Source organism: Puntigrus tetrazona, chromosome 6, assembly GCF_018831695.1.
Source record: "Puntigrus tetrazona isolate hp1 chromosome 6, ASM1883169v1, whole genome shotgun sequence".
Lineage (NCBI taxonomy): Eukaryota > Metazoa > Chordata > Actinopteri > Cypriniformes > Cyprinidae > Puntigrus > Puntigrus tetrazona.
The window spans coordinates 447,634-460,858 of record NC_056704.1 but is presented as its reverse complement, the minus strand read 5'-3'; the positions used below and the strand labels follow the sequence as shown (position 1 = coordinate 460,858).

Sequence of the window (13,225 nt, the reverse complement as noted above, 5' to 3'; positions counted from 1 at the left end):
ACAAACACTGCCCTTCTGCAAAGAGCTTTTTCTTCCGTCGCGTTCAGACAGCGTTGGCAAAGTCAAAAGATTTTCTTCAGGAACGTAATGTGGCGCGTCCTGTCGTGGTCCAGATATGACATGGATTGCTAAATAATTACAGTAACATTTTCTCTTGAAGCTAATATAATAATAACCAAAATGCATGGAATTAAAAACATTTTAAATGCAAAATGTATATTCTAATATTTCATTTATATGTGTATATATATATATATATATATATATATATATATATATATATATATATATATATATAATATAAATATATATATATATATATATATATATATATATATATATATATATATATATATATATATATATATATATATATATATATATATATATATATATATATATATATATATATATATACAGGTATGTGTGTGTGTGTATTTCAGATTATATAAATGTTTAATAAAATTTGTTATTTTATATATTATAAATAATATAGCTAAATGTTTTATCCAGTCAGAGAATACTAATTTTTACGAAACACATTTTATTTGCAAATATGAAATCAAATAAAAATAACAATAAAACAAATAAAGTGTCCACTGCATAAAGTCAGATATTGCTCCAAAGCATTTAAAAAGAAAAGCAGCTCCTAAACAACATTAGTTAGAATAGCACACTTATAACACAAATGATTGAAAGAGATAATCATTTAAAAGACAAGTGTAAAAGTGGTTAAATTTGAAAACGTTACTCTAATGCTAGATTTCTCATTTAAAAGTCGGGAAGATTGAAATGCGTTTCCAAACAGAGGACGTGCAGCTCTCACAAGTGTTTGAATTGTGAGTTTTGAATGAAAGAGTGATGACACACAGATGTGGGGCCCTTATTGGCCCCTGAAGTGTGGAGGAGGGACCTCGAGTCTGTCATTGAGCGAGGGACGGACGGAGGGAGAAAGAGAGAGAGAGAGAGAGAGAGTTTGCTGGAGCTGCAGGTAAACGGATGTTTGTCAGTATTTCTCTCATCAAACACTACTGACTTATGAGCAGGTTCTGATTACCGGAGCTTCTCCTGTGACCGGACTCGGTGCAGCTGCGCGCGCGTATGAGTGTGTGTGTGCGCGCGTGCGAGGAACACACTCTCCGTCTGACGAGGACCCGCGTCTGCACGCCAGCAACTTCCAACATTTCGAGCGTTTTATTCTCCGGCGTCCGGGATGAAGCCCAACAAAAGAGGTGAGAGTCGCTGACAGGATCGGGGCGTCGGACCGCGCGCGCTCTCTCTCTCCCTCCATCCGCACGCGCAGCCCGTCCGCGAGCGTGGCGTGATTTTTTTTTTTTTTTTCCAGCCCGAGCGCGTGAGACGCAGATGTGCCCCCGACTCCGGCCTTTCTCGCGAAGCGGCTGCCCCGCGCGCCCAGACGCGTCTCCGAAGGGGCCTCCGCGGCTTTGTTGACTCTCACGCGTTCCTTGCATTGTATCGTTGCGGGCCGATGACGTCAGCGCGCGTTTGTTTGTTTGGGGAATCGCTTTCTTTTTTTTTTGCGCGCGCGCGTCCGCGGCCCCGTTTGTTTATTCGCGGCCGCGTTTTTGTTTGAGTTGTGCGCGCTTTCCGATCGTCGGCGTCGCGGTAAGTGACGCTTAAGACGCGGAGGTTGCTGCTGGGTTTTGTTTGTACGTGGCCCTCGTGTCGGTCGGGAAGTACAGACACGCTTCTCGCGCGTTCCCACCGACATGCAACATCAAAATAAGAAAGGGGAAGTGACGTCTTGAATGTGTTCATTCAGTCGTTTTGCACTGATTTTGTCATGTGCATGAGTTAACAGTCGTGGAGGGAAAATCACATGAAATATCTTATTCCACTTTGACTGGTTTGATGTGATTAATCTGTAATGCAGCTCCTATAGTGTGCCGTTCATCCGCTCCCTCAAGAAACGCAGGTTTTTATGTCAACTAAAGGGGAAAACCGATTGCAGATGAGATGTGAAACAGGGATATAGTTGCAGACTGGAGCATGAATGTCCTGAGGAGACACACACACACACAATCTGCTTTGTTAGAGTGGGTCTCAGGAACTCCCACATTTTTAGCTGCTCTTTAAGGCTTCGGGTTTCAGCAGGAGAAAGAAACTCTGAGCTGCTGAAGTGTGTCTGATTCAGAGTTTAGCGGTCGCACAAAAAAGTGAACGCATGCTTTCCCCCAGAAATGCTCAAAAGCGGTATCTAGGCTGCGATCGTTGTTTTATTAAATGGGTGGGAGCTTGATGTTCCCACCGTGTGCAGGTTCTTGCGTAGTTCGGAGTAGAACTTGCAATGCTGTTAACAACAGTTACAGTTGCGTGCAATGAGTTAAAGCACTTTCGACGTGTTTGAGTGCTTAATCGAAAGCGTTTATTGGCTTTATCTAAACGGGCCTTGGCTTTAGTTTTGGGTTGAGGGCCTTGGAATGATGCACTCCTCGGCTTAACAGAAAAAAAGTTATGCAGTCTTTCAAACTGGCGGTGATGAATGTGATTTAGTGGCGAGCATGCGATCAAATCCTTTAAAATGAATGGTTTCGGAGTCTCCGGAAGAGCCTATAACCCCTCAGCGGCTGTTTTGAGAACCGACTGCGTGAAATGGCTCTGCTGTCTGCTTTTCGGAAAAAGGCAATTTTGTGATGATGTGAATTTTAAAGCGCCTGTAAAGCTCGACGGCGCGCTAGATGAGCCTGGTTAGGTTTGTGAGCGTCGGGACGGGGGTGAGAGCGCTCTGTAGTGCTGAAGGTGTGAATGGAGGAGCGGTTCAGACTCAATGGGGGTTTTGATGTGTAAATGGAGAGCGGATTTATCCGTGGGACACTTAAATGACAAACCAGTCGCGAGATAAGGCTTTCGGTTGCATTGCATTGTAGGGCGCAGCACTGCTCTCGTGCGCCGCGTTATTTCCTTTTTGGTTTTGCGCATGGTCTACACATTTGCGGCATTGTACACTTTTCGCGACCCGACCTAAATTGTCGCTTTTTCTTTTGATTTTTGTCTCAGCTTTTGAGGACGACCAGAACGGAGACGCCGAGTTTTCCGCCATGTCCGACAGCGACCCGTGTGAAGACGACAGCTACCCCCTCAACCTGTCCACCGGCGGCAGAAGAAGCGGGTCCGCTGCCAAGCGCCGCCGCCGGGGGAACCTCCCGAAAGAGTCGGTTCAGGTTCTGAGGGACTGGCTGTACGAGCATCGCTTCAACGCTTACCCGTCGGAGCAGGAGAAGCTGAGCCTGTCCGGACAGACGCATCTCTCTGTGTCACAGGTGAGGGCCTGCGTTTCAATAAAGTGTGCTGTTCACCATGAAACGACAATTTCATGGCAATTTAACTTTAATTAGACTTGCGTTTGTTTTTGCACGCAGTTATAATAAAGCTAGAAACAAAAGGATCAAACTTAAACTTTAGATCTTTCTTTTGTACGTCTGAGATATTTACTTGTCTTTAAGTTTAAAACGTGTCATATTTTCAATGCAATTACAACGAAACTAAAGATTTCAAGACGAAATTACAACAGAAGTGTCGAATTTGACTTGATTTTTAAAAATAGTCCTTCACTCGCCTCCGTGAGCCGTTTTCTATTGCCTGGATACAAATGTAGTAAACCTTTAGACTTCATTTTTAATTTTTTTTTACTTGCTTGTTCATGTACGTAAGCGTTTAAGTCTCAAACACGGAGTGTTTTCTATGCAATTGCAATGAAAGTGAGGTTTACGAGCTCTAAAGACAAAATTAAAGTCGTTTTATTTTACTTTCCGTCTTAAACATTGATGTTATTCGCCTTCAGGTTTCAAACTTGCGTTACAGAGAAACTTTAGCCTTTAAGCTCAAAATGCGAAGTTATCATACGTTTGCTTCTTATTTTGACTCTTATTTGAAAATCGTTCCCGTATTGTTAACTCACGCGGCAGGTTTTCGCACAATTGTGGTGAAACTCAAGCTTTATAGATGTCAAAGGGCAGCAAAATGACTACATTAGTACTGAAACTCAAAAGAACGCAAAACGTCATAAATGTAAACTTTCTATATAATCCCGGTCGGTTCCTCGGTTCTTCTATGGTTTCAGAACCTAGTTCATAGGCCACGTTAGTTTGATACGTCACTTTTTTTTTTACAAAGTGGACCAGAGCGAAGTCAAAATAAATTGTAATCATCAAATTCAGATTAAGCAGTGTTCTCTTTCCGGTGCGTTTACATCTTCGATCCGTTTTTCTACTCGGCTGTGATCTTCAAAGATGAAGAGCTTCCCACCCGGTCCGCGCTGTGTTTCGTCCTTGACCGAGAGCTGCGGTGTTGTCAGAGCGCAGGAATGCGGGCGGCGAGGCCTGGGCTGCATATTTGCTCTGGTCTCCATTAGAGCCAGCTGTCTGTCTGACACAGCATGCAGTTCACCGCTGCTCCAGCAGGGGCTTCAGGATTCAAAAAATGCAGCTGCTTTTGTCGTTGCTGTCCTTTTGTTCCTGCGTCAAGAAACAGCAAGGACGTTCCCTCCCATGCTTCACCTCCTTTTGCGTGTTTCTTTCGCGTTCAATTAATGGCGCACAACATGTCTAAATTGCAATTTTATTTTATTTTTAATCATAAAAGTCAATTATCAGGTTCAGTAATTTAACATTTGTTCCTTTTAACGATCCGGGAAGATTTGGGAATATCAGGATATTTCATGTGAAATCAACTAGAAATGTCAAACTAGTTTGTTAGTGTGTTAGTGTGTATCCTTTATCTTTTTTAATCCCTTAACCAGTAACACAACTACAAAAAATGATTCAAATCTTTAGTCAGAAAACATGGAAACCCAGAGTTAAATGCTGACTAAACTTAAGCATTTAGCAATGTCGGATTTCTTTTGTATAGTGCTTTTTCACAAAACACTTCCAGATTAGTGCGGTATGTATTTTACATTTTGTGGTGACAAAAGCGTTTATATTTATATATTTCTGTTTGATGATACAAGCAATCAGCCCCTAGCATGTATGTGGGTAAACTTTATATAACGTGATCATGGTATTTTCAGTTATATAAGGGATAATGTACATCCGACCGGTGATAACAATCAGCTGGATGTACGTCATCATACGTCGACTTAAGCGCCTGTTAAGTGACTGTATGTAAATGTACGTTTCTAATCTTTCTGTGACCTTGTTTTGTAGATCTGTAACTGGTTCATAAACGCCGGCCGGAGGCTCCTGCCGGACCTCCTCAGGAAAGACGGCAAAGACCCCACTCAGTTTACAATGTCGAGGCGCACGAGCAAACCAGAAAGACCCGCCTCCCCGGAACGCCCCGCCTCCTCGACCCGCCCCTCCGTCATATGCCCCGCCCCCACGCTAGACTTGAGGCTGCTGGGTAACACCGCGACGGCGATTTTAGCCGGAGCCGGTTGCTTGCCATCATCAGGAAACCAAGACGGCATTCAAGCTCTGATGCAGCTGGACACCCGAGGCCTGCTGAGACGAGAAGGACTGACCGGAGACCAGCACCTGACGACCATCCCGCTCGCTTCTACCTCTGTCCCAGCCCTGGGAGCCGCGAGCCCGACCGGGGTGCTGTTCAACACGCCTCCGCCCACCCCGCCGGAGCTCTGCCCGCAGGACTTCAGCGATCTCAAGCTTCTGGTGGACGCGGCTCTGCAGCGAGCGGCCGAGCAGGAAATCAGCCAGCAGAAAGATCAAACCACGCGACAGAAACCCGCCGAGAGCTCAAGAGCGCCCGTCCAGAATGCCGCTTCGGAGACGCCTTCGAGGGACGGGTTCGACGGCGCGCCGAACGCGGTGTTACCGGTGTCCGTTCCCGTCGCGGGCCGCGCTTTTCCGGGCCTTCCCGTCGACCTGAGTGTCTCCGAAGCCGAATCGGGGAGCTTTGCGTCTTCCGGGATGTGGAGCGTCCGACAACCTCCCGAGAATGTGGCGTCGCGCGCGTGGGTCTCTCCGTACACGCATAATACGGTCACGGAAGCGGTTAACTAAACCGCCAACTCGCTTTGGACTCTTGAGCGGAGGTAAACCTGCCTCCGCTAATCATGGACGTCGCTTGAGGAGATCCCGGAGTGAAGCCTGCATTTTTAAGACGTTTAAAAAAGAAACTTTTTTTTTTTTTAAAGTACGTGAAGTTTATGGGCATGCATAAAATGCTCTCCGATCAATAATCCAGCATTTCAGACTCTGGGATCTTTTCACATGGCCGTGCAACATTACCGTGTGCGAACACCAGCAAACTCCAAGCCTGTGCAACTCAGGTTTACAGCCAAGAACGTAACTGAAGTGGCCTTGCGTTGTTGTCGATGCATATGCCCGTTTGCATCAGTATATCCACTAGGGTTCATATAGCATGCTTTATTATTAGAGATCTATGAATGCAAAGATCGGCATGCGTTTAAATATCAGACCAAAAATGGATTTAATACTTCGCTCCGAAGCTACTGCTGATGAAGCCTCTACTTCTAATCTCAGCTTTGAAAGTCATTCCCGGTAGTGTTTTTAACTTGTCATATTTCCTGCACTTTATAGTCTAATCTCAGCTCCTCGCGGTCGCGTCAGGGCCGTCTCGGGATAAGGTCCGGCCGCTTTCTCGTGTGGGAATTGATCGCGCTGCAGAGATCATCCCTCACGTCTCGTCTGTCTGAGATGAAGGAGGGAGGTTGTCTCAAAGACGGAGCCGGCATCGATTTTCTTCACTTCTCATGTAACGTGATCGTAGGGCTGTAGCTTTATTCGCTGAAATGATTACGGTTCTGACAGTATTGTTGGGTGAAGTAGACGATCAGCATTATTAGTTGTTTTACGTAGACACGTGGACGAGAGAATTTGTTTTTTTTTAACGTCTCCCCGACGAATTTAAAGTCTGTTCGTACCTCTGAGATGAACTGAAGTGCTTCTTTTCTCTGTGAATGTATCTAGAGAACTAACACGCATTATTTAGAAACTTTCATGAGCTGTTCTCTCTCTCTCTTCGGACACTACAGATCCTAGACGCGTTATGATTCGTGTGCTTGTAGTTTCCGTGAAACTGAGATCATGTACAGATAGTCGGATGTTTTTAACCTTTTAGTGTTTTTATAAAGCGGTTCGCGTTTTCAACGTCTCGCAAACATGCCATGATTCCCAATAGTGCGCTGGGCGAGTCATCGCTGAGGTCAGAGGTCACGTTCCGTAGTACTGTACGTGTCGTATTTTTCATTACGTCTCAGGTTTGTTTTCATTCAGCCTTTTTTTTTGTTGTTATTTACTTCTGACATCACAAAGGGAGTTTTTAATGAAATTCTATAATTCTTTTATTTTTGATTATGAGAAACCGACTGTCATATTGTAGCATCACAAACTGTATTGCAGATCTAATTAACTAACACTTCAAAACCACTGTGATCGTTCGGTTAGTTGCTGGAGCAGTGATAGGTACTGGAAGTAACTATATATTTTTCATATAATATACTCTATTTTTTCACCTCTTCAGAAAGACCGATATTAATATTCCTGGAACTGTATTATTGATGTTCTTATTGCGAGAAGGGTCTTCTAGATGACAATGTGAAACATGTAAATATCATTCAGGTTTTCGTCTGGCATAGACCTGCTTTTAATGTGTTAATATTTACATCAAATATGCGTAGCTCTCTCCTGTAAGACCAAATACATGGATTTCCGTTTAGTGTGTGTGTGTGTGTGTGTGTGTGCGCGCGCGTTTAACTGAGGACAGTAAAACTGGCTTTTGTGCCTTACCTGCTTCCTTAGAAAACCTTTGGACTAGTCTGTGCAATATCTGCCTTAAGATTTTATTTGATGTCCTTTTGTACAAGCATTACAGAGAAATAAAGCAGCGTTTTTCATAGACGTGTGGTGATGTTGTGGAGTGATGGAAGTTGCTTTCTTTCACAGATCAGATGTGATCCTGGAGCACAAAACCAGTCACAAGTTTGGGCAAGACTATATTTGTAGCAATAGCTACAAATTTAGCCCAAATGGTAAGGATATTAAGTATAGATGGTATTCTGTACAAGTATGTTATCCTAATTTTAATTAGAAATATGCATTGCTAAGAACTTGATCTAGCAGCTTTTATATTTTTCTCAATATTTCATAAGTTTTTGCGCCCTCAGATTTCCAAATCATTGCTTCTCAGCCAAATATCGTCCCATACTAAAATTGCCTATTTGGGGGGAAAAATATGAATAAAAATTCTGAAAATGAACCTTTTTGACTGGTTTTTGGTCCACATTCACAAACGTCCAGGAATGAGAACTTTACACAGAAATGATTGAAAGTTCACTGAAGTTTAAGGCCATCTTTATTCAGTATAAAATGCATCACGATGGATGACTTCATGCCTGAGAGCTGCCGCGTGTAAATGCACGTTTTATAAGCCAGATATTCACAGGGTTTAATGGGAAAACACAAGTAGCGGTACCACCAAACAAATCCCAAAGTCTGTCTCAATTATGGGTGTGAAAAATGCAATCGGTCATGCTTTACTTCCATTATAACGACTACAATGTTTTTGCTCGGTGAGGGGGAGATCCTTTATCCTTTTCAATAATCCTTTTAAATACACATTCAAAAATAACCTCTGGGCAGCTCCAATGTACTAGTTTTATTTCAAGAGTTGCATAGATTCTGAACTCGGACGTTTTAGCTTTGCTTTAACCTGCTCGGACATACTGTAGCCCCCCCATGAAAACGCACAACGTTATTTACAATGCGATCTGGTTGTATCGAATGCATTTAGAGAAAAATACTCGCAGACTAAGAAACATTTCTGACGTGAGACGTGTTTTTCTTGATGTGTCTGTAACGCTCTGTGCAGCTGCCCGCTGGTCGTCTACATGTCGTCTTTGTCTTTGGCCCCGTGTTTGAGGATCCGGGTGAATTCGCCGTAGTTGAAGTTTCCCTTTTTGTCGATGGGAGCCTCTCTGAAGAGCTCGTCCACCTCTTCATCTGTGAAACGATCTCCCATGGTGGTCAGAAGCTCTCGCAGGTGGTCTTCGTGAATGAAACCTGTGCGGACGAGCGTCAAACACACGTTTCTTTAATGTGTTGAGCAAGTGCCTCTAAATATTGTTCAGAGAGTCTTTTCTATATTTTTTGTTTGCTGAATAAAGGCTTAAAATTGTAATGTATAACCTGGAGCACAAAAGCGGTCATAAGTTGTAGCAATAGCCAATAATACATTGCGTTATTCATCCCAATTATATAATATATTAACACAACTATTTTCTCAGTATTTAGATTTTTTTCCCATGTGTTCATATTATAAGTTGCATCTGAGGCAAATATTGTCACCTAACAAATTAAATGCTCATTTATTCAGCTTTTACGTGACGTATAAATCTCAATTTGGAGAAATTGGCCCTTATGACTGGGTTTGTTGTCGGGGTCACGCGTTTATTTCTCAGATGCTATTTTCCATTAAGAGAATTGCATTTCATATCTGCCATTAGGAAGGCCAAGAAGTGCAGAAATCAAAAATGATGCATAAATAAATATGGAAATAAACGCATGTGGAAAAAAATAGCTATTAAAAATGAAGACTCAAGCGCGCAAACGAAAGTTAAAATTACTTGAAGGGAAAAAGCGATGCAAAAAAAAAATAACAACAGACAAATGATAAATACTTGTCATGCATTATTACATGCACTTAATTATTTGCATGGTCAGACTCTCGATGTTGAGGGCGTTTTTTTGTTTTACCGGATCCTTCCTCGTCGAAGCAGGCGAGAGCGTTCCTGATGACGTCCTCCGGGTCGGTTCCGTTCAGCCGCTCTCCGAACATGGTGAGGAACATGGTGAAGTTGATGGGCCCCGGAGCTTCGCTCATCATCCCCTCCAGATAATCATCAGACGGGTTCTTCCCTGAGCACCCAAGCAGAGGTCAGTATCTGGTACAGAAGACTCCATATATACCGTCCGCTCTCTGTCAGACTCACCCAAAGAGGCCAGCATGTCGTGGAGGTCCTCTTTATCGATGAATCCGTCTCGGTTCTGGTCGATCATGTTGAAGGCCTCCTTGAACTCCTGGATCTGTGACTGGTCAAACATGGCGAACACGTTTGAAGTGGCTCTCTGCGGCCTCTTCTTAGTGGTCTTTCCCTTCGCTCGCTTGCTGGACATGATGGCGGTGTTTGAGGTCTGGAAAGAGAAGATGTTTGTTAACCTCCACACAAAGCCCTCGTGTTTCTGGTAAGCTTTAAGGGTGTTTGTTTAAAGTTATATGATGTCCTCAAAACGTTAACAGTACAACATATTAATGCATTTTCTTTTAGCAGGTTGTTCATTTAACCTTTTTTTGTTACCATTTGTTTCATAATGTTCCTATAATGATAAAAATAATCGCAGAAATGGGATACGCCCTTGATATTCATGACTTTTTGGAAAAACTGGACATTGAATGGAATTTGGGAAACTTTTGGTTTACTTTTTTGTTAGTTGGGATGTCTTTTAATTAATAAAACTATCATTTAAATGTGTTTGCGTTACATTTAGTCATTTAAGCAGATGCTTTTTCCCAAAGCGACGTGCCGACCAATGTGCCGACTGTGTTCATGTTGAATTGAAAAACGCTTTCGCTGCTGTTGAGGTGGGATCATGCATTAGAAGATATGGTTCAAATATGAAAATGAACTCGACTAGATCTTGTAAAGTGACGTGAATAAATCCGTCTCAGCTGACGAAGCGCGTGTACAAACTCAATTATTTTAAGTTCTTTCATTTATTGTCCTTTGCATTGTGTTGTTGTTACTGGATTATATAAAGCATCCGATGTCTTCGTCATCAACCCACGTTCCTTCTCTGTGCTTCTACGTGAATGCCTTTATTTGGGCGTCAGCTAACAACCGTCTTTACAGGAAAGTGTGCGTCTGATATATGACTGTCCAGCCGGCAGAGTTGCTTGGAGTCAGCATTATTCATCTATAAACATGCGTTCATGTTAAACCGGTGAACCACGGATTCTCTTTCAGATTCAGAGTGGAAAAAAAAAACGAATTTAGCCTCAAGTCGACCGAGTTCAGAAACGAACACCATTCGAAATCTCAGAAATAAATGCAAAGGCTAGTTGCCGAGGCAACTTTTCAAGTTAACTTGCAGTGAGATATCTCCACCTTAAATTTACTACAAACCTTGACTAAATTTAAAATGTTCAAACTATTCAGCAAGAGTTGCCTATTATTAAGAATTTAGTCAACCGCTGCTCTTTTCGATCAACTCCAAAATGGCGGTGATTTAAGGATCTAGAAAGCTTTTTCTGTCTTTAAACAGAGCAGACTGAAGACCAATAAAGCCACGAGCGTCAGGGATGATGTTACATGCGAATAACACGTTTCAAAACGCATTAAACATTTATGAATGCATCATTCATTATGAATGTGTAGTTAATGTCTGTCTGGATGACCGCAGTCAGCTGTAACCGTCATTTTCATATCTGCGTTTTTATTGCTCTTGCATGCATACTTTCTCAATATCTGCTCAATAAAGTAAGCAAATGCTGTGAACGGTGCATTTATTCCTTCCGTGGCCGTCCTGGTCCGTATGCAAACGCCCTGCTCGGTGTCTTCACACCGCATGAATCACACACTAAACACAGCTACCATACGCATCAATAAATTGCATGTAATTGTATGTATATCCTAAAATTGCTTCCTCGTTTTGGTGTGTAATGCTGTGTTTTAAACTCTGTGTTATGTCTGTGCTATGTTTTTTTTTTTTGAGCATGAAGTAGGATCAGTATCTATGTGATAACTGATGACTGCTTGTGTGTGTGTGTGTGTGTGTGTGTGTGTGTGTGTGTGTGTGTGTGTGTGTGTTTGACCACATCACCAGATCACAATGTCCAGCTTCACCACAGGATTAAATATAGGAATTTAGTAACAGACGGACCGACTGCCTGAAGGACGTCAGGATGTTTCCATGCACTCATTTAAGTACGTCATAAAATATATATATATATATATGGGTTTAGGTATTGTTTAAGTAGTTCACCCATTTTAAATAAAGCAATCATTTTGAAATGTGTTTAGATAAATTGGGTTAATGCATGTTTGTTTTTCTTTGCCCTCAGTGTAACTTTCTGTCCCCTTGTCCTTTGCTTGTTTACAGGAAATGACATCATTACGGTGGTAAAACAGAAGCGCAGACAACATCGTGGGGAATGACGTATGAAATCGGTGAATTTGTGCCGTTGTAGCTGGTTTGTGTCTCTCTAAAAAGCCTGTCCTTTCTTAATAATGCAAACCAGCATTTCGAAAAGTTGGGTAAGATCTGAAAATGAGGTTTAAGCGGATATCCTAACGCACTCTGACTTTAGCACTATATGAACATCCTTAACTGCTCACACTGTCCCTCATTTGTTTGTTGCCTCTGAAACGCTCCTCAGTGACTCTTTTCAGAGAGACGTTAACAAGCTGTCCAGTCGTTTTGCTCCACTAAAAGCGCAGTGATGTTGAAGTTTCACCTCCTCTGAATGAAAAAGCCAATCTATAGGGGCCTCACCTCTGACTTTTGACCTCAGCGGCACACACAACCAAGTGCTCTTTTTCCAGATGAAGCAATTATGGCCAAACTAGTATAGTATTTGAAAGTCAAGAGTTTCTTTTATGATTGGTAACACACTCCTATAACAGAAATGCATGAACCGCACTAAAAAAAGCCCTTAAATGTCCATCAAATCTGCATATGAGCGATGATCCTGGATCAGTTTTAGCTCCATAACGGCAAATGCGTCACCAGCTCCATCCAGATCTTTCTTCAGTGTCCCATAGACATACAAAACTTCTATGGACTTTACAGCACATGAACCCAAAGCAGAGCAGAAGGAACATCTTAACTCACCTCTCCTGCAGCTGATGGACTGTGCTGTCCGCTGAACTGTGTCTTTGTTCCTGGAAATTAAGGCTGTCTTCTGCACTTTCGGGACACAAAAGTTTCTCCAGAGCGTGAGCTTGAGAAATGCACCCCTCCCATGTTACTTTCGGCCAATCAGAGGTCTCCGTTTTCCCGAACAGAGCCCGCCCTCAGCAGGGATTTAGCCATATAAGGGCAAGGAATGCTGAGTCTGTGTAGGACACACAGAGAGTGAGATACTCAGAGGAATCAACGTGAAATGACAGGAAAAGAGATAAGCTGCCTTATTTAGAGAAAACTGGCCACATCTGTGTGTGTGTGTGTGTGTGTGTGTGTGTGTGTGTGTGTGTGTGTGTGTGTGTGTGTGTAAGAGAGAGAGAGAT

General features: G+C 42.7%; 2 protein-coding genes across 4 annotated transcripts; one reads left to right on the top strand and one right to left on the bottom strand.

The window, feature by feature from the left end:
• Positions 1-585: 585 nt before the first annotated feature.
• LOC122346944 (homeobox protein TGIF2) lies at positions 586-7,856 on the top strand. Of its 3 annotated transcripts, none has more exons than XM_043241853.1 (3): positions 586-991; positions 3,019-3,281; positions 5,166-7,856. In XM_043241853.1, exons 2-3 carry the CDS (start codon positions 3,060-3,062, stop codon positions 5,979-5,981), a joined length of 1,038 nt encoding a protein of 345 aa, XP_043097788.1. In that variant the 5' UTR covers positions 586-991; positions 3,019-3,059; the 3' UTR covers positions 5,982-7,856. The 3 variants fall into 3 exon arrangements, with proteins under 3 accessions (XP_043097788.1, XP_043097786.1, XP_043097787.1); XM_043241851.1 differs by having other exon boundaries at positions 586-1,232; XM_043241852.1 differs by having other exon boundaries at positions 586-1,626.
• A 421-nt stretch (positions 7,857-8,277) lies between these two features.
• myl9b (myosin, light chain 9b, regulatory) lies at positions 8,278-12,987 on the bottom strand. The gene is made up of 4 exons (XM_043241854.1): positions 12,831-12,987; positions 9,932-10,133; positions 9,696-9,857; positions 8,278-9,002 (listed from the first exon to the last, which is right to left on the bottom strand). The coding sequence occupies exons 2-4, from the start codon at positions 10,113-10,115 to the stop codon at positions 8,827-8,829; spliced, it is 522 nt and encodes a 173-aa protein (XP_043097789.1). The 5' UTR covers positions 10,116-10,133; positions 12,831-12,987; the 3' UTR covers positions 8,278-8,826.
• Positions 12,988-13,225: the final 238 nt, after the last annotated feature.

Bases quoted from the DNA above. Each gene is read 5' to 3' on its own strand.
- LOC122346944 (XM_043241851.1), top strand. The intron at 3,282-5,165 runs GTGAGGGCCTGC...CTTGTTTTGTAG, and splicing joins CGCATCTCTCTGTGTCACAG to ATCTGTAACTGGTTCATAAA.
- myl9b (XM_043241854.1), bottom strand. From the start codon at position 10,115: ATGTCCAGCAAGCGAGCGAAGGGAAAGACCACTAAGAAGAGGCCGCAG. The intron at 9,858-9,931 runs GTGAGTCTGACA...TTGGGTGCTCAG, and splicing joins CGACATGCTGGCCTCTTTGG to GGAAGAACCCGTCTGATGAT. The intron at 9,003-9,695 runs GTAAAACAAAAA...TCGTCCGCACAG, and splicing joins CTTCGACGAGGAAGGATCCG to GTTTCATTCACGAAGACCAC.